Raw genomic sequence first — 27315 nt, 5'->3', positions numbered from 1 at the left:
CAAAATATTATAATCTAGATAAAAATAATATGTAACTCGACAAAAGATGTTATATATTATAATAATCAACTCAACCTTCTATCCACCCTAGAGATATCCAAAAAACCCATGGGGCTGGGGCCCTACGGGAAATCCTCGAATACACAAGGAATTGGGGAGGGAGTTAAGAGGTTTTTTTTTTTTTTTTTTTTTTTTTTCCGTTTTGCAAAAAGTTTGGGGCTGAGGACGGGGAATATATTCCTCGACCTTGACCCCGCCCACCCACCCCCGCCCCCTGCTTCATGCCCCTGTCCTGCCTCGACTTTTTGTATATAAATTATAAATTTTATAGTATATATATATATATAGATATATTATATTATATTATAGACTTTTGTTAAGATAATTATGGAGGTTTTAATTATTTAAGATTAAGACTTATTACTTTAATTCCTTGATGTTGTAATATTAAGAAGGAATGTTGTAATTGTTTGAAGTTTAATATAAAAAATTATGAGAATTTAACATTTTAAATTATATCTTTTTAAATTGAATATTTATTACCAAAATTTGGATATGTTTAAGAAATTGTTAAATATATATATATATATATATAATATATATATATATATATATATATATAATATATATTTAATTGAGGAATATGGGGCGGGGAGCTCTGTGGATATCTCTTCCACCCTATGAAGCACAGATACTTCATGTGGAGAAGAAAGAATCCGTATAGAACATCGTATTCGGGATACCGATACTTTCGATACTTCTCAGATGTGTATTTGACACGCGATTTAACGTATTTATTTCTACACGTACCTTTTTTTTAAAGAAAAAAGATAAGCAACTCATTTAATCTTTTTCAATCTAAAACTAGACAACCTATTTAAAAGGCTCACTACTCTAGTCTAAAACTAAAAGGAAAAAAATAAATAAAAGACCAAACCCTAGAATCATCTAATCTTCATTTTCATATTTGAGTCCACAAAAATATAAACCATTTGGATATCTTCAACAATTAAATGAAGAAATTATTCATTTATCTTCACACTTCTCGCTCTAATCTTCTTTTTTTTTTTTTTTTTGTAATATGAGTCACTTTTCTATTGCATTTTATTAGCTATTGTACTTCAACATCTTAGATATTGTATCGTATTTCAGTGTTTGTATTATATTTTGTGTTATTGTTATTAACCTGTATGCTAAATTGATCTATATCTTAGATTTTTTCAAAAAAAAAAAAATATATATATCTTCGATGTATCAGTATCTTTGTTTTTTTAGAAATATATATATTAAAAAAATATTAAAAAAATGACGTATCCTTAGACGTATCTGTATCTTAATTTTTTAGAAATTGACGAATCGTCGTATCCGATCGTATCCATATTATGTAACCTGTGTGCTTCGTAGCTTCCACCCTATAAATTACATCAATTTACTATTTATTTACCATTAATTTACCAAACCCTCTTTTGAGTTTTACTTTCTCAACTTAGGTTTATAAAAACACAATTATCAACCATTATTCGCGATTATGTATGTATAAATAATTTTTAACCGTTTGAATAATTTGTCATATATTTGCTTCCTTCTCCTCGAAGCATGGCGACATCAGTCTGTTCCTGATCGCACTTGGAGCAGTTTCATTTCACCCTTTTCAAAACCCTCACAAAATCCCAATCCCAATTTCTATCCTCATTTGATTTGTACGTATACGCTTCTCTGTCTTTGCGCGTAATTTCGTTCTATTCTAACCCGTTTGGCTCCCGAGTAAACTAGGGAACGAGAAGACGAACAGAAAACCAAGGTAAATAGTCTTTTTACTAACTGGGTAGTTCGTAATATTAAATTAATTTTGGATGTGGGGTTGTTTGGTTCTCTGAAACTTTTGCTTGTTGCCCAGGAAACAGAAAAAATGCGGAAAAAAGATGACCCCTTTTTTGTTTTCCTTCTTCTGTTTCTTCTGTATTAGACCATACTACTATCAGCTTATAACCTCTTGTATTTCATTATGGTTTTGATCCATTTTAATATTCAGGTATGCCATTGGAGATGGTTCTGGTGATTTAAAATACTTGGGGGTATTCTTTATTTCAGAGTTGATTCGGCTTTTTTTTGTAATTATGTTGGATGTGAAGATGGATGTGGAGGAAATTAGAAATAAAGTAGAACTAAATGATGTATGTAAGTGCAATGAACTGAAATTGAGGTGTGAAAAAGCTGAAGAAAAGTGTGAAGAGTTAGAATTGAAGATTCAGATAAAGAAGATCGAGTATGAATTACTTCAGGCCCAAATGAAGAAGTTGGAGTCAGAAAAGTCCGTCATTGAATCAGAGCTAAAAATTTGGATTGAGAATGGAAAGAAAGAAGATGTGAATTTAGTTGATAAGAATGAAATGGACGATGAGGTTGTTCAACTTCTGATTGAGAATAATGTTTTGGCTGTTGAGAAGAAGAAGGCTGAAAGTGAGGCTGAGCTGTGGAAAGATAAGTTCAAACAATTGGAAATTCAGATCTCAAAGATGGATGAAAGGAAAGGTGATAACGAGCCAGTGCTTTCTGGGAAGTTTGAAGGGGGAATTGGATTATCATTGAGTCCTGAAGCTCGTGCTTCGGATGGTGTGGCCTTTAACCATTATGATCTTAGTAAAGAAATTAGTAACTTGGAAGCAGGTATTCTTTTTCTTTAATTTTGTTATTGTTTTCCCTCTTAATACCATAATCGCTCAATATGACAGTGATGTAGGATTTGATTGTAGAATATTTAATATCTTTGATGTGTAGTCATGAAGGTTTTTACCAGCGCATGTGCTAAATAGATCACACTAAATAAATTTCATATTACTTTTAATCTGATTCATCCTAATTGATTGAATTCTAAACATTTTTTCCCTATGTTTGGTGGATATACTCTAATGATAGGAACACCTCCAAATGGCTCAACACCCAATCCTACTGTTTCCTTTGGGCGAGGAAAGAAAATTTATACTGTAGAATCTTATTTCAAGCATGGAAATCGAGTTAGAAAAAAGTTGAGTTTCGAAGAAGAGAGCCCCTGCAAAAAGATGGCACCATTAACTCCAGGTGTTTCTAGACCTTTACATGGTGTCATTAACATTGATGATAGTGATGATGAAGTAAGTATTGCCAAATTGCCCTCTCAGATTCGAAAAAAGAGTGAGGCTTGTGTTTCAGCCGCTCAAGATTTAAGTGGATGTGGATCTATTTGTTCTGATGAGAAAATTGGCGATATAAACAAATTGAGCGAGTCTGATTGCTGTACAAAAAATGTGGAAAATGTGGAAACTTTTAGTGATGAATTTATCTTTAGTTCAACACCTAAAAGGATACGTGCTTCTAATATTATAACCAGCGACACTGAAACTGATGATGACGATAATATTCCAATCTGCAAACTGAAAAAATTGCCTCTTCAGAAAACAAACTGTACACAAGTAGGTTCAGAATCGTATGATGACCCTACTTCTGCGTGTGACAAAGTTGTGGTTAGTGAAACCCCTGCAAGGAGGCGTTTAGTGCCGTTAAGAAATAACTATGAGAAAGGAAGTGGAAAGGAAAACTCCTCAAGTCAGATTGCTGAAATCAAGAATGGCATGAAGGATGTTGAAGATGAACTGGAAGATGTTGGGTCAGAGCTAGAGACTGAGAGTGATAGCTTGGAAGGATTTATTGTTCGCGACTCTGAAGTTTCGGACGTTGGAAGCACTTCTCAGTCAGAAGATTTATCAAATGGAAGTGAAGGGTATGATGAGATAATATCTAAGCTAGGAAGGAGAAAAAAAGAATTGAAATGGGAGTATGAGGCTGATATGCTTGCAGCTTTTGGCAAGGATCCTGAATTGTGTATGAAGGCTGTGTGTGCCCTATATAGACAGCAAACTTCTGAGGAGAAAGTAAGTAAAGCAACGTTGTTTTCTAACAAGAAAGGATTCAGCAAGTTCGATGCTATCAGGTATATGATGTCCAGCTCAATGAACATGATTGATTTCTTTCTGTTAAGTAACCCAATGCACCTTAAAAGTGTTTACTACCTTTTTCCTCTTTGTCATTTTGATTTTGGGCCACTAGTACAGTCTTCTTGCACTTTTTCTCCAACACACATTTTCTCAAATACAAGCTGGGGACAATATACACAGAAGATCTATAACCTAAAAGGATAATTGCAATGGTATCACTTTTTAGGCGGAGAATTAAGTATATAGCAACATTTTTAAAGAATTGTAAATATCGCAAAATCTATCGATGATAGCCTCTATTGTTGATAGACTTCTATTAGTGCTATGGTCCATGGACTCTTAGAGCTAGATTTATATTTTGTTATATTTACAAATTCTTTTGCATTGCGCTATATCTGCTAATATTTTAGACCTGATTGTTATATTTGCAACTACCCCTATTTAAAAAGTTGGACATTGCAAAAAATTGGTGTTGTCGCATTTGTTGTTATAAAGTTTGTACATGAAGAGAAATGAGTCAACACTGCAGTAAGTTTGTTGTTGAAGTTTGCTCATTCACTGTAATTTCTCTAACAGGGGCACCAGTTTAGCTGAGTTTCTCACCGATGGCAATCCACAAGGTAATCTCAACAAATCTGTTAAAGAGGTGGAGGAGTATGACCCGAATGCCATTGACCTCTGCAGAAAGTTAGCCACACATTACTCCAAGCAGTTGTTCGAGATATTTGGAAATAAAGAAGATCCTTTCTTTTTACCTGCATGACATTATGTCATTGATTCCACTGCCAAACAAATTCATAGTCAATGTAAGACTCAACACCCTCTGCTTGAAGAAACTCCCAAATAGTCTTTTGTTGGAAAGTAGCATAAAGCACAGAATGTAAATCATAGAGCATGGTTTTGTTGGACACTTGTTAGGGGGAAAGCTATATCGATAGAGTTAGTTGACATGTAACCTGTGGATCTCGTTGTAAATTTTGTGCATATAGGGGTAATTATTTATCCCATCGTCTATCTTGGTCTATGTTACATACTTGGTTACGTCTTCGGTACCCTTTATGGTAATTTGTTTTAGAGAAAAATGAGGCCTGTTCTAAGCTGATCTTACATAGTTCTGTATTTTTTAAATTTTATTTCATGAAGATATGTTTTATATAGTCGGTATTTAAATTGTTCATTTTCTTGACTTTTAGATGTGGGGGTTGACTTGCTTTTCACACCAAATAAATCTTTTCTTTCCAGAATCACTATACAATTACATTAACCTTTACGTAGGTATTTGATTATAATTCTCAAGGATAATTTTGAAATAAAAAATACCAGATTCTTTTTCTAATAGTTTTCTGAACGAGCCCTCCATTTTCATGTTTCAATGCAAATATTTTGGTTCATTTCTTATAGGTTCAATTGTTAAAATGACCCATTATAAACTTAGACGTTTCTAGTTTACTGCTTTCTCACGGTGTAGATGTTCACATACTTCTAATCTTTACGGTTGCTCATCTTGCAATTCGGTGGAGAATTTATTTGTTAAAACCATCGTTTGGTAGGGTGGTAAAGGTCTTACAAATTTTGCTTAAGTTAATTCAGATAATAATCAATAGGAAAAAGGAAAAAAAAGAAAATCTTTGTTGAATAACAATGATTGCGGTTGGTAGTTAGCCCATGTGATGACAGAATGGTCTTAACAAACAGTTTCTTGATAAATTTGATATAACATTGAACTGCAGGTAGGGAATTATGCATAAAGCTCTGCTTATCAATCAACCACAATTTAAAGTTCTAATGAACTGGCAATAAACACAATGTAAAGTTCCAATGAACTGGCAACAAGCATTTATTCTACAAGATGAACGGATCAACAGACTGTATTGTAGGACCCAAGTTGAAAGTGAAATTGCTTGATTTCTAAGTGGATGTTTAACTCTAGCGTCATTAAGGTCTGGTTAGGAACTTTGATTTTGTTCAATACATGTTTGGATTGGACAAAGAACTGTATAGTCTATACTTAGTCTGTAGATAAAGATCGTATAGAATGGAGTTTAGGTTTAGCCCAAGTTTGTAAGCTCAATCTTTTCTGTAGTTGTGGAATAAACAAATGTATAGTTTGGTTAAGAAAGTCAAATAACATTCTCTTGTCAGTTTTGAACCTTAGAATTCCAAATTGTAGCAGACAAATAGAAGGAAGAATGGACCATGTTTGTTTAAATACAATGATAGGCAGCCACAAGATTGCTGTAAAGGGCTCCAGCAGAAAAAAGAACCAAAAATAGGGAAACACTGGAGAAACGTTGCCAGCAAAGGGTTGGCTTCCCAGATAAGCAGAGACTAAGAAATAAGCTAAGAATCAACTTACAGTCTGTCTTTTGGTAAAGTTAAGTACATCGAAGATCCAGCAGAGCAAAAGCATAAAAAAGAAGGAATCTGTAGAGAGAGAGAGAGAGAGAAGAATCACATGGGTTTGCTTGGATTCCCAAAGCTTGCGGTTGAAACACAAACAGTATTAAACCTCAATCCCTCCATTTCCATCTTTCTCATTCACGACCTTCAAATTTCTTCTTCTTGTTCCTCTGTCTTTCTCTAGGTTCCTCTGAGGGAGAAGTGGCAATTGGATTGAATAAACGCCAAGGACAGAGAGAGAGACAGAGATGGCTGTTTTGAAGGCTTGTTTTGGAATCTATGCTGCTGTGATTATTGCTGTCTTTTATGTTGTAACTTTGCCTGTATCTGCAGCTGAATTTTCCTCTTCTCCAGCTCCAGCTCCCACTAGTGATGGTTAGTTCTTTTTTCTTCCTGGTTTTCTCTTTGTTCTGTTTGTTTCTTGAGAAATTTTCTGGGCTTACAGTAAAATAAAAATTGGCTTTGAAATTCAATTGGGTGGGGAATTTGGCTCCTTATTTGAATAGAAACAAAAGGCTGCCATTTTTAGACATTTTTCTGATAGTTTTTTGAGAAATTTGCTGGGGGAACGACAGGGAATATGAGAATGGCTTTGAAATCAACTCGCATCTTCAAATACAAAGTTGAATCTCCTTAAATTGAAAATGGGTTTCTGGTATTTGAAAAGAAGAGTTGATTATTTGAAAAAAAGAGTTGATTTCAAAAGGATAAAAATCTTTCGAAAGTTGACTCCTTGTTTGAATAGAAAACAATATCTACTCTTTTTTCTTCCTTAAGAAGAAGAAGAAGAAACTACCATTTTAGGACATTTTCTTAAAGAAACTTTGCTTAGCTATTAATGGTGCAGAGCTCCAAAAATAACATTTGGGATTTCATATGTTGCAGGAACCACAATAGACCAAGGAATAGCATATGTTCTAATGCTGGTGGCTTTAGTGCTTACTTATATCATCCATTGATGCAACTTTTGAAAGCACCAAAAAACAGGAGAAGAATTAACAGCATTCATTCCAATTAAAATTGCATTATTTTCAAGTGTATGAGATTAAATGAAGATGGTGTGGCTGTTTCATTCAAATGGGTTATTCTATTGCCATTTTTTCTTCTTTTTCTGAAGATTGGGAGAGATTTCATTTGTAGAAAGCCTATTGCACTTGTATTATAAATATAATTTATATATTTATCATTCTTTTTCTTGAATGATCATTATATTCCTTTGTGTATTGCTATTGTCCAAAAATACCCCCACCAAAAGCAAAATTTGCCCCTCCATTTATTTTTCTATAAAACTATATATAAACATATTTGACAATATGAGAGCAGCACTTTAAACATTTATGAGGAGATAATAAAAAATCCAAAGGAACTTTAGATTTCTTAAAAGGAGAAATTCTAAAAGAAACAAAAAGGGTCACCTAATACATCTTTTGTTTAATTATATATAAAAAAAAAAAAAAAGCAAAGAAGAAGAAAAAGTAGAAACTAGATAGAAGCCATACATATCCTTATTTATTTATAAACAGCTAGTTTAAAAAGCTTTAGATTTATTAAATATAAATGTATGTAACCGCATGAGAATAGTAAATCTATACTTGTATGCTTAAACATAAACTTACTTGGAATCAAAATGAAGTTAGGGAGTGATTGTCACATGCAAATTAGAAGATGCATGAATAAGAAGGTAAGCTTCTAGCAAAGTCATTTTAACCATGGACTCATCAATGATGATATGCTTCAAGGTAATAAACAAAATGTTTTGTGCACGTATATAATTATTATGGTTTCAAATAGCAACTTGAGATCATAGATTAAAGTGAGCTCAACTCAGCGATAATTGACATGACTTACTTCCTTAGGTTCGATACTCCATCCCCATAGTTGTTGTACTAAAAAAAAAAGACAATAAATTTATACATCTTCATGTGAAGAAACAAACTTCCAAACAAGGGAATAAAGAACACAAATGACCCATTTTAATCATTTTTGAGTTGGTGCGTTGTCTCCATCTCTTAAATTTAGACATATCATTTAGATCTCAAACTCAAAAAGTAAAAAGTTAAATAAATAAATAAATAAGTCCTCTTTATAGGCTCATTATTTATCCCCCCAGATAAAAGGTTTAAAGCAACACAATAAAAAATAGCGTTATTACAGGTGAAATGTGTATCCTTTTCTTAACCATTTGTTGTGTAAAAGAAGGCATCGTTTAAGTTACAAATGGTGCCCCATATAGAAAAGTTTGTACTGTTCCAAGCCTAACATTTAGAATCCTGAGCCCTAGGCATTACAAAGGGCATTAGATTGGTAGAACCTCTCTTAGAATGTGGTTTGGGGACGAATTAGACAGAAGTTGCTCGAGTAGAGGTTGATATATGAATGATCCAAAACTATATTTGAAGGAGAAAAGTCATGAGGATATACCAAAATGCTTAATTAAGAGTTACTACTTACAAATAAAGCTTTTGGCTCAATCACAAAAATTTTGAAATGGTAGACATAGTGATAGAAGTACAATAAAGAGAAAAAAAATGTTAGTAAGCATTAGATTTTCATGGAAGCCAATTCCAAGACATTTTGCAAATCATAAAGATAACTATATTTAAATGAATAAATAAATATTCGGTAATGCCAAATGCTAAAAAAAGATGGAAAAATGAAAAAGAAAAAATATAATGTGGTATTAAAGTAAGAATACTTATTTTATGATTATGCGCATCAATCTTTTCGTATCGTTTTAATTTAGCTTGCGAAAATGAGCATAACTCATCATTGACGTAATATTTATACTATCAATCTCGAAGTCAGAAGTTCGATTCTCCCATCCCACATGTTGTAAAAAAATTATTTAATCAAAGCATTGTTTAAATGTCAAAATGAACGTATCTCAACAAACGTAAAAATTGAATTATCAATTTTGAAGTTAAAAGTTTGATTTTCCTACGAATGGCAAAAATTCCTGTGGGGATGAGGGTTAAACTGGGAAACTTTTTAGGGTCCTCGATTGGGAACGGGAAGGGTATCCCCGCCCTGATCCCTTCCCCGATTAATTTTTTATCATCATCATCATCATTATTATATATAAATTATTTTATCCATAAATAATTGTTTTTTGAGATTTCTACATAAAAGACCTAAAGAATAGGTACATATTACATTAATGTCTTGAACATTTTTTTCTATACAAAAACGACCTATTGACACCCATTTTCATTAATATTAGTGATTATTTACAATTTAGCCCTCACCTACGTTATATTTATTTCTCTTTCTTCCATGCATACTCTATCTCCTCCATGCATATATTCACTCTCCCCAATAATATATTTCATATATTCTCTCCCCCATAATTCACACCCATTTCTTCCTCCTCCCTCTCTTTTCTCTTTCCCACTCCCTCTCTTTTCTCCTTCCGATGGTGTGAGTTGCAGGCAGTAGTCGACGGCGTGGGGAGAGAGAATCTCCGACGCAGGCACAAGCAGTTCTATGGGCGAGCTCTAGCAGACGACAGCGTGGTTGCAGACGGACAACATGAGATCGCATGGTGCGAGGCAAAGCTTTTGACACCAGGCGCGAGCAAATTCGATGTGGACTTGGGCAGATCCAGTCGACGACGGCACGGGCTTGAGCAAACGGATGATGTGAGACGATGTGGCGAAGCTTCCGGCATCGGGCTGAGCAGATCCGCACGCGGACTCGGGCAAATCCAGTCGACGGAGCTAGACAAGAAGATTCGGTCGATGGTGAGGGTTTAATATAAACGATGATGATATATATATTATGATATATATAATCATTTATTTTATATAAACGATGATGATTTTTTGTATTTAGATTTCTTGTTTTGTGATATATACACGTATATATATGTTCTATGTTGAAGATCAAGTCCATATGTGATTTATATACTATGTTAAATATTTTTTTTGTTGATTTTTGACTATATTGAATTTATGATATATGATATATACACACTTTCATATATGTTCTAAAATTTACGTTCTAAGGTATATTTAAAAATAACCATGAATATTTTAGTAGATATCATATGTTCTAAGGTATATTTAAAAATAACCATGAATATTTGAGTAGATATCAAATATATTTATCAATATATTTCATATATATTTTTAGAATGTTTCCAAATAAATAACGGAATATATTACATATACAAGTGAACAAACAATGTAACATTTCACATAATAAAAAAAATCAACATGAAAAATAAAATGAAAAATAAAATCATATTGAATGTCATTTTCTCTCTCTAAATGAAAATGAAAAAACATATATCAAATGCATTTATCTCTACAATCGAAAAACTGAAAAAATGATAATAAATGCATTTTCTCTCTCTATAATAAACGTATTATATGGTGATTTATGTCAAACATTAAACTTATATACTGTGACATATTTCATATATTGGTTAAAATATTTTCAAATACCTAACAAAATGTTCTGAGGTATATTTTAAATAACCATGAATCGACAAAAAAAAAAAAAAGTGAAACCAACAAAAATAGAAAAATTTTCATTAAATGCACTCTAATTAAATTAAATAAAGGAAAAAATCTCAACAAATAAATGCATTTTTTCAATATGAAAAAAAAATCATATTAAATAAATCTTCTCTCTCCATAATAAATATAGTTTCTTTCTCTATCATTAAGAAATTTTTGAAAATAAGAAAATATATATAAAAATCGGGAATAAAAATAATAAAAAATGGTAAATTTATCTAAAAATAGTACTAAAAGTCTTTTTTGAAAAATTCGAATTTAAAGATATTTTTGAAATATAGAGGGTCTAAAGAGGGTTTTTTTTTTTAATGTAAAAATCCCTTGTTTTATTTAATTAAGAAATTAGAGTAAAATGGAAGCCCAACCAACCATTCAAGTCCAAAATCCCAAACCTAAACCTAATCTAATGATATTTCTTCAATCTCAAATTCTCCTCATCTCTTTCACACCCAAGTGCAACTCCCATGGCCCACTCATTCTCCTCATCCCTTTCACTCGTTTATTTTTCTTACTCCATTCAACGGCCACCCGCCACCCACCCACGAGCTGCCGTTGCTACCGCTACTGTCAAGCACGGGTTCCACCGCCGTCATTAGTGTTTCTTCTCAAATCTCCATTGTTTTTTTCCTTCTTCATATCTATTTGCAGTCATTTTTCACTTCATTTTGTTTTGAACTTTTGAGAACTAATTTTTGCACTTATACATATGGTCCACTTTTTCCTTTTTTTGTCAAACTCAAAACTCTTCATGTTATGTTTTGCATAAAGTTTATAGAGAGAAAAAGGGGATATAGAGGGAGAAAGGGAGGCATTGGAGTCACTGATAAAAATAGAGGAAGGGGGAATCAGAGATGACTTCCTACAAGGACCTGTTTCCCTAATGGGGAATCCCCATCCTTGCGTAGGGGACAGGGATGGGGTAAATAGCCCCACGGAGACGAGGATGAGAAATTCCTCTCTGCCTCAATCCTCTTGCTAACCCTAGATTCTCCCACCTCACATATTATCAAAAGAGAATAAAAAATTTAAATTGTTAAGAGATATGTCCTCAATTGCCATAAACTTGTTCTTAGTCAAATTTAAATAGTTTTAGATCCAATTGAATAATGATTTGATTTTTAATTTTTTGCTTTTTAAATACGTACTTGTTTGCTCACACCTTTTTTTAACTATGGTTTCCACATCTCTTAAATAAAAATTTACTTAGGCAAATTTAAAAATAAAAACAAAATATTAAGGTCCATTTAGTGACAATTTGATTTTTTGTTTTTGTTTTTTTTTTTTTTTTTTTTTAAATTATACTTGTTTTCTCCTAATTTCTTACTCATAGTTTTCATATTACTAGCAAATATTTGAATTCTTAACCAATTTTTTTTTTAAAACAAGTTTTTAAATGAGTTATTTTCAAATATAAGAAAATTAACCAAAATATTTACAAATATAGTAAAATTTCGCTGTATATCTGCAATAGACTATTATATGTGTTTATTTGACAATAGACATATATAGTAGTTTATCGCGGTCTAGATAAAGTGTGATATTTTATTATTATTTATAAATATTTTCAGTAGTTTTGTTATTTAAAATAATCTCCCTTTTTAAAAATTGCTTTTTTAGTTTAAAAAAATTTACTTCGATTTTGAAAACATAGAAACCAATGAATGGGAGTGGTATTTACATACTTAATTTTCAAAAACAAAAAACTCAAAATGAAATAGTTATCAAATGAGGATAAAAAAACTATTCCTTTTATTTTTCTAAACTTAGTTTAAATTTTAAAAACATTTGTAAAAATTTGATATTAAAAAAAGAAAAAGATAAATTACTTGGTCTCTAGTAACATTATAAGTTTAATGTTTTTTTTTTTTAAAAAAAACATACTCAATTATATCCCACACTGCATCCATCTTTGTTCAACCCACATAGTTATCCAACCACTTTGTTTGTCACGTGATAAATTTTTATATTTTAATTTCTTTTTTCAAATATGATTAGAGAGAGTTGCACAAAAATAAGTGTAATGAACTCAAATATTGCACAGAATTGTTATAACTTAAAACAGATTTGTGCAATTTTTGGTTTATAACAAACCCCCCTCGTTCCTTCATCGCTGAGCCCATCCGAAACAAAAATAAAAATGAAAAAATAATTAAAAAGAAAAAACTAGTACAAATTTGGAATCCATAGAAGAATTTCATGAATAACAAACAATCAAACTAAGGGAAAAAGACAACAATATAATCTTCATGTTTGAGTTGTATTTAATGGCCGTTAAATCCGTTAAATTTAATTTAGACATATAACCAAAACCTGAAAGAAAACATTAATTTCAGCTACAACATATACATATATTTACACAATCATCACAAGTCTTCTTGGATAATCATTTCATCATTAAATTTTGTCAAATTAACCATATATTTCCAGAGAGAGGTTTTTGAAGTTACAAAAAAACAAACTCATAATGTAATAGTATGACACAAAGGTTTTATTTCCCCACTTTGTTGTTGTTTTGGTAAAATGAAACAACTAAACAACTGCCCACATAGAAAAGCACACATTTTTTTTTTTTAAAAAAACACAACAACTATTTTTGTGTCCTAATTAATTGATAATTCCTTAATCTTTCCTTATAAGCTTTCTCTTTTGGTGTAGGCTGTGTGTGTTTGGTCTTGTTCTTGAGATGAATCGAAACTCAATGACGACAATGAATTCAACAACGACAACGTTAAATCATACGACAGAAATTTGTTTACATGTTCCATTTCTTATAAACTCAAAAGGTTTATGGGAAAATTACAATTATCCTGAATTTTGGCTCCATAATTCTTTGCCCCGCTTGGAGTTACAATTAGTTTTGTTCTGTTTATCAATGGCAATTCTTCGTTTTCTTCTCAAGGGTTTTGGGGTATCCAAGATTTCCACTCAAATTATTGTAAGTACTCATTTCTTAATTATTAATTTATATTTTGTTTGGAATATATTTTTAAATGTTTAATTTAAAAAAAAGTGATTTTGGAATAAATTGAATGTTTGATAACCACTCAAAATCGTTTTTCAAATATATTTTAATTAATTTTTACCAAAAATGTTTAATTAAAAATGAGTTTTTTTAAAATCATTTTTTTCTCACGTCAATCCAAACGAGCATTTAATTTAATTTAATTTCTTTGCCTTTTCTTATTTTATATATTCATTTTTTCAGAAATTAAAGGGGTCTTTAAATTTTGTTTTTTTTTTTTTTTTTCTTTTTTTTTTAGTTTTGATTGTTTTGTTCAAGTCAATGAAGTATATATTTAATACATGAATGCGCTTTTTTTTTTTTCCTAAACTTCAATAGTTTTGGAGTTTAAGGTTTGAAGCCATTAATATTTGAAGAATGATAATTGAAGTCCTATCTATTAAGCTATAGTTATTGACAAATAAGAACTTCACATAATTAAACTTAAAGTTTGCATATAATTTGTCTATGGTTAAATCAATTATAAATTTGGTCCAATCGTGACTTATTTAACCCTTTTACTTAAAAAAAAATCTCAATAATATGAAAACTTAAGTTTCTTTAGTCTCAATTGTAATAATTATTTCAAAGAAAAGAAATTATAATGATTAATTTCTTGAACTTTTTCTAAAATCTTGTGTCTAAATACTTTTCTTAATTTATAAAAAAAATGTGTCTAATAGGTTTCTATCGTTAAATTATTTTTTTTAGTACACCACAAAATGATTGAATCTATCATTAAAAAGAATTATAGACAGTAAACAAGCACAACACAACTGGGAACAAACTTATTTCTAACAACATTTATCACCCAAAATTTGAACACCATAACCATGGAGCAAAATCCCAAAATTTGACATACTTGATCATATAGTTTCAATGGCATACATATAAACTATGCAAAATTCCGACTAGCCATATTGTTGTGGCCTCTCGAAAATAATTTCTCCACTGAGATTACAATAATTGTTATAATTTGTTTCCTCAACTGAACAAAATGGATCATATTCTATTGGAATGCTTTGAATTTGTTATTTGGACTTTCGAATGACCTAAGTTTGACCTTAGGACTTAGAAGTGCATCGTACATAAATTCTCTAATCCTAGAGGTGTCTCTATAATTTAAAATATGATATTTTTCTCTATTAATAAAATTGTTCCTCCTCCTTCCATGCACATAGCTAACTATTAGAATTAGTTTTTGTATATTCTCATTAGTTAGCGATTTTTTTATGTACCATTATTTTTTCCTTTAATCAATAAATTATTGAACACATAAATCTTTTATCGATTTCACTATTGTTTATGTTCTCCCTTTTTCTTGTTTGTCGATTTCATATTCTATTACATAATATATGCGCTAATATAGTGAAACAATGAAAAATGCAGGCTGGGTTGATATTTGGTTGTTCATGGAAGCAATGGGATGAAGAAAGATACAAACTTTTCACACTAGATAGCCAAGCCACACTTTCAGTGTTAACATATTTTGGGTACATGCTATATCTATTCGTATTAGCATTAAAAATGGACGTGAGAATGATAGGAAGAACCAAAAGAAAATCCCTTCTAATTGCTCTCCCAACTCTGTTTGGGCCATTGATTTTGGGGGGTTTTGTAGCTACTCTTTTACTCAAAGACTTAGATTTAACAGAGCAGCCCAAAGTAGCTTTAATGATCAGTTTACACAGCATGGTCTCACTGCCCGTCATTGAAAATGTTCTAAGTGAATTGAAAATTCTGAATTCAGAGATTGGTCATTTGGGGCTTTCAGCAGCATTAATTGGTGACATCTTAAGCCAGTTGGGTATCATAATTAGTAACATTATAAGAGTTTATCAAGTTAGTCCTAAAAGGGGATTTATCTCTTTAGTTGGATTCTCTATTGAGGCCTTTTTGGTTTGTTTTGTGTTTAAACCAGCAGTTGTTTGGATAATCAAAAGAACCCCAAAAGGGAAGCCAGTGAGTAGTACAGATATTCAGGCTGTTATTTGTTTAGTTTTGTTGAGTTCTGTTGTGTCTGTTTTATTAGCTCAACCAGCAATTTCTGGTCCTTATTTATTGGGTTTAATCATTCCTAATGGCTCTCCATTGATCATCTCTATGGTTGATAAGCTCGATTTCTTCCTTACCGAGTTGTTTATTCCAATTTTTATCGCTATGTCGGCTTTACAAGCAGATTTGTCGAAGATTTTCATCGCGTTTGGGTCGAGTTTCACACAATTCAATATAGTTGTTGGGTTTGTAACATTTTCAGTCAAGGTGATCTCTAGCTTTGTTGGTTCATTGTATTGCAACTTGCCTGTTCAAGACTCTTTGGCATTGGCTTTCTTGATGAGCAATAAAGGCATCGTGGAATTGGTCTTCATCACAATACTCAGAGGATATAATGTATGTATAATTGAACTCTCACTTCTTTTATGTATATATTCAACTCTCATTTCTTCCCATTATTGATACCTATTAAATCACCAATTCATCTAAAAACTTAAGTTAGTGGGTAAAAACAAATTTAATATCATATTAAATTGTAGAGGTTTGAACACAAAACCTCTCTGAACCACCTACTCCGATACCATGTTAAATCATCTATTAACCCAAAAGTTTAAGTTAATGGATGAAGGTAAATTTAATATTATATTAGTTACCTTCACTTTTTAACTAGGCATTGTGATACAGAGCAGATGGGTTCAAGAGGTGGTTAATATCAAATTTAACAAACGCCTCAAATTTAAGGAAATTTGCTTTCACCTATCAATTCTATTAGCATAAGTTTTTGAGTCAATCGATAATTTATTATGATATCAAAACAACTGGTTCAAGAGGTTATGTGTTAAAATCTCTGCAATGTTATTTCCTTCTCAATTAATATTGATTTCCACTTGGTGGATTTTCTTCATATTTCAAGCTCACAAGTGAGAGGACATTAGCTTAAGTTTTTGGATCTATCGGTGATTTACGATAAGATTGAACTCTCATTTCTTCTCATCATCGATATCTTTTTTCCCCCCCTTTTTGCAGATTATATCTGATGGGCTTCTGATATGGCTGACAGTAATGATACTAATCGTTGCAACTCTTTCTCCATTTCCAGTGAAATACCTATACGACCCTTCAATAAAATATGGTGCATCTCAAAACAGGAACATCATGAACTTACCTAAAAACTCAGAGCTTAGAATTCTAGTTTGTGTTCATCAAAACAAAGACGCTCATGGCTTGATTCATTTACTCAATCTCTCATGTCCCACAAAGCAGCATCCACTAGCCATTTATGTTCTCCATCTAGTTGAACTAGTTGGTAGAATCACACCCATTTTCATTTCTCACAAACAAGAAAGCTACAACTATCCCTTAAGTTATCAACAAGAATCCTTGTCTGGAGACATAGTCCACTGTTTTGACAACTTTGAGAGAGAAAAAAATGGGACAGTTAATGTTGAATGTTTCACCACAATCACACGTCAAAAGTTCATGTTAAGTGAGATTTGCAAATTGGGGCTTGAAAAAACCACATCTCTCATAATATTACCATTTCACCAAACATGGACAGCTGATGGCCATATAGACCAAGATGACCAAACAATAAGGACTTTGAATTGGGGTGTAATTGAAAAAGGACCTTGTTCAGTGGGGATATTTGCAAATAGAGGAAATTTGGGGAGTACGATGAGTAATTGTGACAGTTATGCGGTTTGTGTTATATTTTTAGGAGGAAATGATGACAGAGAAGCAATTTCATATGCAAAGCGTTTGGCAAAGGATTCAAGAGTGGAGCTTACAGTGTTGAGATTATTTGTGAGTTCAACAATGGAAGATCAAGATGGGTCATGTAATGAACATAACTGGGAAAAAATGCTTGATTCTGAAGCTTTAAGGGACTTTAAAATGAACTGTTTTGGAGATGGGAGAGTGAAATATATAGAAGGAGTTAGTGAAGATGGAACTCATACAGCAATGAGAGTTAGAAAAATGGTGAATGAATTTGATCTTATGATTGTAGGAAGAAGAAAAGGACTAGAACAATCATCACCTCAAACTTGGGGTCTTAGTGAATGGAATGATTTTCCAGAGCTTGGAATTCTTGGGGATTTGATTGTATCACTTGATATTAACATTAGAGCTTCTGTATTGGTAATACAACAAACAGCTGCTCATGTATAGTTTATTCAATATACTGCTTTTAGGACTTCCAAATTCATGCTAAATTCTTCTCATATTTCATTGTCATAGATAAAATAAATGATACGAACGGAAATATTAATCTTCTGTATGGTTGTAAATAATATCACGCATCCTTTCTAATATTTGACATCTTTTATTTTGATGAATTATTTTAGGAACAAGGGAACAAATTTCAGATTTGAAGAGTAAAAGATAAAACTTTTTAAATTGTAAAAGCATGATTAAAACCTATCCTCGATGCTTATATAAACTCTATAGGATAAACTTCATCTTCTCTTATTTCTTTAATTTGCACATTTATCGAGAAAGTTTGAACTTTGTATCCCAAACACTAATTTTTCAACTCTAACACCAGACTTTATAATTCAACTCAGTGTCACAAACATTCCTGGTGTTATTTGTCAACTATGATGTCTCTTTCCATTGCTCTTAGCACATAAATGACAAGTTTTTATGTAACTCCCTCTTAGGTATGTTTCTCGCATACGCACTCATCACCACTTTGTAAGATAAGAAGCCAGTATGATAGCTAATTTTTGAAGCAGATAGAATAGAAGAACAAAATGAAAAGAGAGAAGAGAGAGGGGTTATCTTGTATTCAACATACATGGATTCTTCAACCTCTTCCCTAGCTATTTTCAGAGTGGATGTAGGCAAGAAAGGCCGAACCTTGCTGTTGATTCGGTTCTTCTCACCTTGACTATCATATTCTTCTTCTCCATTTCATATGTGTAAGCTGTTCTTGAACGATCCCCTAAAGCTTTCTTTGAAATCGTTTTCACTCTCTCGGAAAATGCATGCAAGAAGAGGAAAGTAAAGTAAGGGAGAGAAAGCGATACTTCATGCATGATTCAGATAGACCACCATGTGGTAAAAGCCTCTGAAATACAACACTCATCACCACTTTGTAATATCAAGTGGTATCAGAGCCTGTAAAGGAGATTCAAGAAAAGAGCCTGCGAAGAAGATTGCAATCAACATTTGAAGAAAGGAATGGCCTCAATGAAATATGAAATTGAGAAATTCAGTGGCGTAGGAACTTCACTCTTTGCTCTAAAAAGATCAGAACTATTCTTACTGCTCAGAAGGCACTGAAGGCATTAGAGGATCCGAAGTCCTTACCTGACTCAATTACTACTGAGGAGAAGCAATTCATGGACGAAACAACCACTACAACACTGGTTCTTAACATCTAAGATAATGTTTTCAGACAGGTAATCGATGAACCCTCAGCCTTCGATATATGGCAGAAGCTACTATCTCTGTATGACAAAAAGGATTTACCAAATAAGCTTTACATTAGAGAGAGATTATTTTCATTTAAGATGAACCCGTGAGACCACTAGAAGAAAATTTAGATGACTTCAAGAAACTTACAAATAGCTTTAATCAGTCTAGAGAATAATACAAATAGCTTTAATCAGTCTAGAGAATAATTAGGAACTGAAAGGAAGCTGCCATATTGATCAATTCGATCCATGACTCCTACAAAGAAGTAAAATTTGGAATGAAGTATGGTAGGGAGAATGTTATAGTAGATACGGTAATAAACATACTTAGTGAAAGGTTCAGGTCCCACAACGAAAATGATGTGAACGCCTTGTATCCCACAAATTGATTTTTTACATAAACAAAAACAAAAAACTAAAACAGAATATACGTAAAACAAACATGTAAATAACATGCTATAGGAAAAGCATAAAACCATTCTTACCTTTGTAGATTTTCAAAGCTTCTAAATGATCCTCTCGATGTTCCAATGAACGACTCCTCCAACGATCTTGAATACGAACGTTTCCTCGAACAATCTTGAACACGATCACGAGAGTACCTTGTTATTCTCAAAGATTTCAATAGAAGGATAGGTGATATCCAACTATTGAAAGAGGGCGAGGAGGAAAACTTTTTGGGAGAGTAGAGAGAATTTCTTTTGTGGCTTAGGACAATTGCACAATGAATGCTTTCAATTCTATCGTGTTCTATTTGTATTCTTTTTGTGTTCCCAAAAGGGCCATTAGGAAGATTTTATATAGAGAAGGGCCAACTTTTTATCCTAATCTTTTTCTAATTTTTCCTTGTGCACAATTAATTAAATAATATTTATTTAATTAATTAGCACAATTAATTAAATAACACCTATTTAATCAATTAACACATTAATTAAATAACTATCTATTTATTAAATCTAATTTAACGTATAAATATAAATATATATATATATATATATTTAATTATCATAAACATCATATGTATATGTGTAACACCTCTTAATTAATTAATTAATTATTTGTGAATCTAATTCAATTGAATTAATTATTGGAATCTCATTCAAATGTTTCTTTCCAACTTAATTTGAATAGATAACATCCATAATCAATTACATATTAATCATATTAATATACAATTTCCTCAAATTGATTTGAACAATTCAAATCATCTCTCTTCAATATCCTTTAGTGAGCTAGCAAGGGGACATGATGGACTTGTAGATCAAAAGCTTCCAACGATATGAGATTAATGGGCTAAACTCTACTAAAGACCCACAACTGCATTCTTCTCGCTACAGCTATATTTCTGTGTCCAAGGATATAGACCAATAACAGTAAGTTAGTCCTTCACGAGTATTCGTAACTCCAATTGGGTTAAATTACCGTTTTACCCTTGAGTTACCTCTGACTCCTTAAGTACCATTGCTTCTTTAATTAACAACCTATTTATGGTCCAACCAATAAACAGAAACCCCTCTCGGGCTAATGAGAGGGTAGGACCCTTTGTTCAAGTTCCAGAGACACCACTTAAGTGGACACTCATCTACTTACCCTGAAGGCGGGAAGGTGTGAATTTCATCTTGTATTATTATGTTCCCAGCTTCCCACTCGGTATTATCCCTAAAATGGTAGACATATTGAGTCGGAGAATTGACCACTCTCATCCATACAATTATAGGACAATCCCTCATGAATAGGAGTTCATAATATACTCAAGATTAAGACTAAGTAGCCTAGGTCATCCTATTGAAATAGGAACATAATTAGTTAACGGTGTTATATCTAATGGTTACTATTTTGTGGTTTGGTTTTATGCAAACTCATTACAGAGAATATCCCTACTCGCGTATCACCTACACAAGCGCATTGGATCATTGTGTTTGTATTAAATACAAAGTGGACCGTATCCATGATGTCACTAGGATAAGGTACCCAACCTTATCCCTATATTATAGATCCTTTAGACTGTATTTTGAACATTGATCTCTGTATGTCTCCACAAACATTTTAAGACTCATAAGGCAACCTTGGATATTATTTTATTGAATTTAGGATTATTAAGATAAAATAGAAAATAACACGATAACATTTATTTACTATCTATGAGTTTTAGGGCATACAACCCAATACTTAGGTGCAAAGAATTAGAGCTGAAAAATGAGCAAAAAGGTTATGGAAATGGAGAATCACTCTATTCTAAGACAAGAACGCATCTAAAAGAAATAAATTTTTAGAGGACAAAGAAAAACAGGGAAAGAAATGTTCTAAAATGCTTCATTTGCCATAAGGAAAGGCATTTCAATAAAAATTGTCCAAAAAAGGGGAAGCCTTATAACATAGACCAAAGAAGATATAGAGATTAGAACAAAGAACGTAGCAAGACAAAAGAGAAGTGATCCATACAGGTGTTAGACATGTTCCTAAGTTAAGAAGGAATTTGATTTCTCTAAGGATGCTAGCTGATCAGGGGTGTGTGTTCGTTGGAAATGAAAGCAATGTTTAATCAATAAATAAGGAAGAACCATTATGACAGGTGATAGAGCAAATGGCTTATACTTCTTAGAAAATATTGTGTTGGGGTTGATACCCTAAATCTCGTAAGGTTCTGTAGTTTGTAATCTATTGTATAAATATTTTATTTATTTAATAAAATATGAGATGTTTTATTAACATTTAGTAGCATTAAACCCACAAACCAATAAATTAACATCCAAGATTATGTTCTGTAGCTTAAACATGTATGTAGAGACATACAGATGTATCATGTTTAAGTGATAACCTAAATGGTCTGTAGTAAATGGATAAGGCTAGATACCTTATCCTGGTGACATTACGAGTACGACCCACTTTGTAGATGTTACAACTGTTATAGTGCTACAAATAATCTGATCCTGATTATTCATGTGGAGACATGTGAGTGGAGGTATTCTATACAAAGGAGTTTGTATAAGACCGAACCACAAAATGATTAGTCTCATTATATAGTGTCATTCATAATATGGACTTACATTTCACTAGAATGATCATAGGTGACATGACCTAAATCCTGAGTGAGTTGTGAACTCCTACCTATGAAGGCGATCCTTTGATTTGTATGGGTGAGAGTGTCCAGATTGCCGACTCAATAAGCCTACTATTTTGGAGATTCGTCTAATTGGGGAGCTAGGAACACAGCTACATAAGATAAAATTCACTTTTTCCCCAACGTCGGGGAAAGTAGATACATTGCTACCTTAAGAACTGATTTCGAGGCTTGAACAATGTGGCACTACATCCTCTCTTGGCTCGAGAGGGGTTTAGTCATAATTAGACTATGATTTATTATTCATTAGAAGGATCAGTGGTACTTAAGAAGTTACATGTAACTACAAGGGCAAAATGGTAATTTTGGCCTAACTGTACTTACGAGCAATTTGTGAAGGGTCATCACATTGTTGACTGGTTATATACAATGAACACAGAAATATATCTTTAGTGTGAAGAGTGCAGCTGTCAGTCTTTAGCGGATTGCCCAACAGTTAATGGATGTTTAATATAATTAAATGAGTTTAATTAATTATTCAAGTACCATTGGAGCTTCAAGTTATAGGTCTATGAAGTACCCTCTGTAACTCAATAGGGATTAAATGAGAATCAATTTTAGATTAATTTGAATTGTTCAAATTAATTGAGGGAATTAATTATATGTGATATAATTAATTCAATTTAATTATATATGATATAATTACTATAATGTATTTGATACATTACAATATAAAGTTTATTTGAGAGGAAATAAATATATGAATATGATTTGAATATTAATTATGTGAATTGGATTCATAAAATTAAATTTAATATAAATGAGATTTATATTAAATATCGTTGTTGAGAGAATTAAAACTATAGGTTATATTGTATGTGATACAATATTAAACCATAGGTTATATAGATTCCTTACAGATTGAGAGGTTAAAATTGAAAATCAAATTAACAAAAGAATAAAATGTTTGAGAACTAATAATGGACTTGAATTCCTTTCAAGTTCCTTTAATTCTTTTTGTGATGTGTAAGGAACAATCAGACATAGGACAATCACCTACACTCCACAACAAAATGGAGTAGTTGAGAGGATGAACAGAACCCTAATGGAGAGATTCAGATGTATGCTATTTGAGGCAAGACTAAAGGAAATAGTCTGGGCAGAGGCTCTTGCTACAACAACCAACACAGTGAACAGAAGTCTATGCACACCTATTGATTTGAAAACTCCTAAAGAACTATGGACTGGATCTTCATCAGATCTATATAATCTAAAAATCTTTGGTTGTTCTGCCTTCATGCATGTTAGACAAAGTAAGACTAGCCTTAGAGCCTTGAAATATATGTTCATTAGATATCCTGAAGGAACCAAAGGGTATAAGCTTTGGGACTTCAACTTAAATTGAAGTATAGTCGCCAGAAATGTTATTTTCAGAGAAGATAAGATGTTCAAAGACTCTGAAAAAGTGGAGAAACCAATTAATTTAGAAAAAGGTTCTATTCCCGCTAGTTCTCAAGTGAGATCCAAGTTAAACCTAAAAGTTGTTCTAATAATGAAAGAGAAGGAACAATATTAGAAAATGTTGAAGAAGTAAATGAGGCAAAAGAACCTATTTAAGACGTACAATTAGAGAACCTATCAGATTACTCTCTGATTAGAGATAGGCAAAAAAGACAAATCGGACCTCCAACTAGATTTTCTCAATTAAATTGTACCTCACAGTCAGTAAATGTCATGGAGAATCTGTTTGAAGATGATTCACAAACTTATGAAAAAGCCTTTTCAAACAAAGAAAGTTCTCAATGGTTGAAAGTAATGGAAAGTGAAATGGATTCTTTGAGGAAGAACCACACTTGGGATCTAGTTGCACTACCTCTAAATAAAAAGGTTATCCCCTATAAATGGATCTACAAAAAGAAACTAATTGAAAGAAGTCATGAAAGATTAAAGTTCAAGGCAAGGCTAATGGCCAAAGGCTTCAATCAAGAAGAGGGACTTTACTACAATGAGATATTCTCACCTATTGTAAAAACATACCTCCATCAGATTGCTTCTAGCAATTGTTGCTTGTGAAGATATGGAGCTAGAATAGATGGATGTGACCACAACATTCTTACATGGGACACTAGAGAAGGAAATCTATATGGAACAACCAAGAGGTTTTGAATCTAAAAATAAAGACCTTGTCAGCAAACTTAGAAGTTCTCTATATGGGCAGAAGCAATCCTCAAGGTGCTGGTATAAGCGATTTGACATTTTTATGAATAGTATCAAATTTAAAAAGAGCCTCTATGATACGTATGTTTACTACAAAGAATCAAAAGATGGACTGTATACATATCTTCTACTCTATGTAGATGATATGCTTATAGAAGGAAGAAACAAAGAAGATTTGAAGAACATTAAAGAGCAACACAACTCTAAATTTGAAATGAAGAACTTAGGTCCAACAAGTAGAATCTTGGGCATTGAAATCACAAGAAGGAGGTGTGAAAATGAACTTTTTCTAACCCAAGAAGCTTACACTTAGAGAATCCTAGCAAAGTTTAATATGAATAATGCAGTCTATAAGTACACCACTTGTTCAACACTTCAGACTCTCCTCTAAAGACTCACCTAAAGATAATGCTAAGAAACAAATGATGGTAAAGTTCCCTACTCAAATGCTACTAACAGTATTATGTATCTAATGATCTGTACTCGTCCTAACTTAGCACATTGCTCCAGCTTGGTAAGTAGATATATGGGGAACCCAGAAAAATCTCATTGGGAAGCTACAAAGTGGATATTTAGATATCTTATTGGTAGCTCCAATCGAGGACTCCTATACAAACTACCTAAACAACTAAGACCTATGCTAAAGGGTTTTGTTGACTCAGACTTCGCTGGAGATCTAGACAAAAGAAGGTCTTTAACCGACTATACCTCATATTTGGAGGAAACGTAAGTTTTTGGAAATCAAACCTACAGACAGTTGTTGCTCTTTCAACAACTAAAGCCGAATTCATAGTCACTGCAGAAGCAGTAAAAGAAGCCCTATGATTACAAGGAATAACTAGTAAGCTCGGATATCCACAAGACAATGTTAAATTAATGTGTGACAATTAGAGTATCATCTATCTTACAAAAAACCAGCAGTTTCATGAGAGATCTAAACACATAGATGTGAAGCTACACTTTGTACATGACATAGATGAAAAAAGGCAATGTAATTGTACAAAAGGTCAAATCAGAAGACAATGATATAAACTTCCTAACAAAAGCAGTGACAAAACATCTAACTTCTTAAGTACTACTGAATCCTCTAACTTCTTAAGGTAGTTACATCTAACTTCTTAAGTACCACTAAATCCTCTAATGAACAATACACCATAGTCCTACTATGAATGAACACTTCTCAGGCCATGTAGTTACATCTAACTCCTTATGTTTCAAGATCGAGATGCCTGTTTCAGTCTATAAATGGATCGATTCAGCTTGCAAACCTTTTGCTCTTGACCTTAGGCTATGAATCCCCCGGGTTGCACCATATAAATGGTCTCCTCAAGATTACCATTCAGAAAGGTGATAACGGGCAAAAATGCACGTTATCATAGTGCTAAGTTCTTAAACAATGTTGAATTGCGTTGATGAAATATGTTAACTTGCGTCCATTAAGCATCGTTTTCATGATATTGCAGTCGCATGTGTTCAGCGCATTAGAACAGTTGATTTTTGTATTTTTGTGCAGAATATGCGTTAATGCAATGCAAAGATTGTGATCATTAGAATTCATTGGTCGAGCGCAACTTCACCGCAAGGCTTTGCGTTGATCATGCTCACAAACATTCGCCCAAGAAGAATCACCGCAACTTGGTCAACCCAACATGGTAGGTGCATTTGGGTGAAAGGCCAATTAAGAGCGATGGAACAGAAAGCTGATGACAGTCAAATCCAAATTAAGTTGACAACCGATAATGGTCACAAAGTACATTCAACTTTATTAGTGATAATTATTCGGTGCATCAATTAGGAATTAAAGTTGTCTCATCTGTACAACTAGGAGAGAGAAGCCGTCTTTCACCATAGATGCTTTATAAATACCAAGGGTATTCTTCAGAGAAGGGGTTGACCAATTCACGAGTTTAGTAGTTAGAAATTTCATACTTCAGTTCGCACGTCTTTAGTTTTCTTTCATTTTAAGGCGAACGCGAGGGAAGAAGTTGTGCCGACAGATCGTTCCGGTAAGCTTGGGAGAGCACTGGAAGCTTCAAGGACAGAGAGAGGGCTGATGCCTACAGAAGCGTGAACATCTTTAGATCCGAATAGAGATTCCAGTGTAAAAAGCCTCGATTAGTAAGGAATTGCTACCAGGCTCTCTACCTTTACTTTCCATTGTCATTTTGTACTCAACTCATCTATAAAAATGGAATTCCCTTCTCTATATTTGTTCACTCTCTGTTATTCACGCATGAGTAGCTAAATCAGTTGAATGGGTGGAAAAGCGTTTAACTAGCATAACTAGGGAATCTTCATTCTTTGCGATTATCTTGTTTATGTATACTTCATTCGTCCATTAAAGATACTCGGGAGGGTAGTCTAAGGACAGGATCTAGACTTGGGAAGGTCAGGTTAGAATCTAGACTCGGAAGAGCTAGATTAGAATGCATAAACAAGAGATAAGCACTTAGGAATGAGCAATATTTGTTATCAACGCATCGCATGCATCTTAGAGATAGGATATGATTGTATGCGGTCACCTTGCTTTTATGCATTTTGCATCATCGCATAGGACAAGAGTAGAGACTTAGGGATGAGCTCTATGGACATTTTGCATTAAACACATACGTCTTAGATTTAGGAGCATCGCATTTACATTGAAAAATGGCTTGCTGTGCATGGTTCTTACATGATCGCATAGTCTGATGCATTCCCAAGTAACACTAGCTAAAGATTTTCTCAACCCGTT

General features: G+C 32.7%; 3 protein-coding genes and 1 long non-coding RNA gene across 7 annotated transcripts; 3 read left to right on the top strand and 1 right to left on the bottom strand.

Annotated features, from left to right (window-relative positions):
- The first annotated feature begins 1567 nt into the window (after positions 1-1567).
- On the top strand, positions 1568-5053 carry LOC120085872. Its single transcript, XM_039042118.1, has 4 exons — positions 1568-1801; positions 2033-2667; positions 2917-3967; positions 4548-5053. The coding sequence occupies exons 2-4, from the start codon at positions 2118-2120 to the stop codon at positions 4732-4734; spliced, it is 1788 nt and encodes a 595-aa protein (XP_038898046.1). The 5' UTR covers positions 1568-1801; positions 2033-2117; the 3' UTR covers positions 4735-5053.
- A 968-nt stretch (positions 5054-6021) lies between these two features.
- On the top strand, positions 6022-7449 carry LOC120085879 (arabinogalactan protein 41-like). 2 transcript variants are annotated; one of them, XM_039042141.1, is made up of 3 exons: positions 6022-6471; positions 6556-6746; positions 7257-7449. In XM_039042141.1, the coding sequence occupies exons 2-3, from the start codon at positions 6620-6622 to the stop codon at positions 7328-7330; spliced, it is 201 nt and encodes a 66-aa protein (XP_038898069.1). In that variant the 5' UTR covers positions 6022-6471; positions 6556-6619; the 3' UTR covers positions 7331-7449. The 2 variants fall into 2 exon arrangements, with proteins under 2 accessions (XP_038898069.1, XP_038898060.1); XM_039042132.1 differs by having other exon boundaries at positions 6064-6746.
- A 7970-nt stretch (positions 7450-15419) lies between these two features.
- LOC120076765 (cation/H(+) antiporter 3-like) lies at positions 15420-18056 on the top strand. Its single transcript, XM_039030670.1, has 2 exons — positions 15420-16283; positions 16914-18056. Exons 1-2 carry the CDS (start codon positions 15420-15422, stop codon positions 18054-18056), a joined length of 2007 nt encoding a protein of 668 aa, XP_038886598.1.
- Positions 18057-18446: 390 nt separating this feature from the next.
- LOC120067801 lies at positions 18447-19993 on the bottom strand. 3 transcript variants are annotated; one of them, XR_005479020.1, is made up of 4 exons: positions 19792-19993; positions 19455-19562; positions 19200-19339; positions 18447-19033 (listed from the first exon to the last, which is right to left on the bottom strand). It is a non-coding gene; the product is annotated as an uncharacterized LOC120067801 (long non-coding RNA). The 3 variants fall into 3 exon arrangements; XR_005479024.1 differs by lacking the exon at positions 19455-19562; XR_005479021.1 differs by lacking the exon at positions 19792-19993 and having other exon boundaries at positions 19455-19582.
- Between the last annotated feature and the right edge of the window lie 7322 nt (positions 19994-27315).

The sequence above is a fragment of the Benincasa hispida genome, chromosome 1, assembly GCF_009727055.1.
Source record: "Benincasa hispida cultivar B227 chromosome 1, ASM972705v1, whole genome shotgun sequence".
NCBI classification, from domain to species: domain Eukaryota; kingdom Viridiplantae; phylum Streptophyta; class Magnoliopsida; order Cucurbitales; family Cucurbitaceae; genus Benincasa; species Benincasa hispida.
Note: the sequence above shows the minus strand (reverse complement) of the source record. Positions and strands in the feature narration are given on the sequence as shown.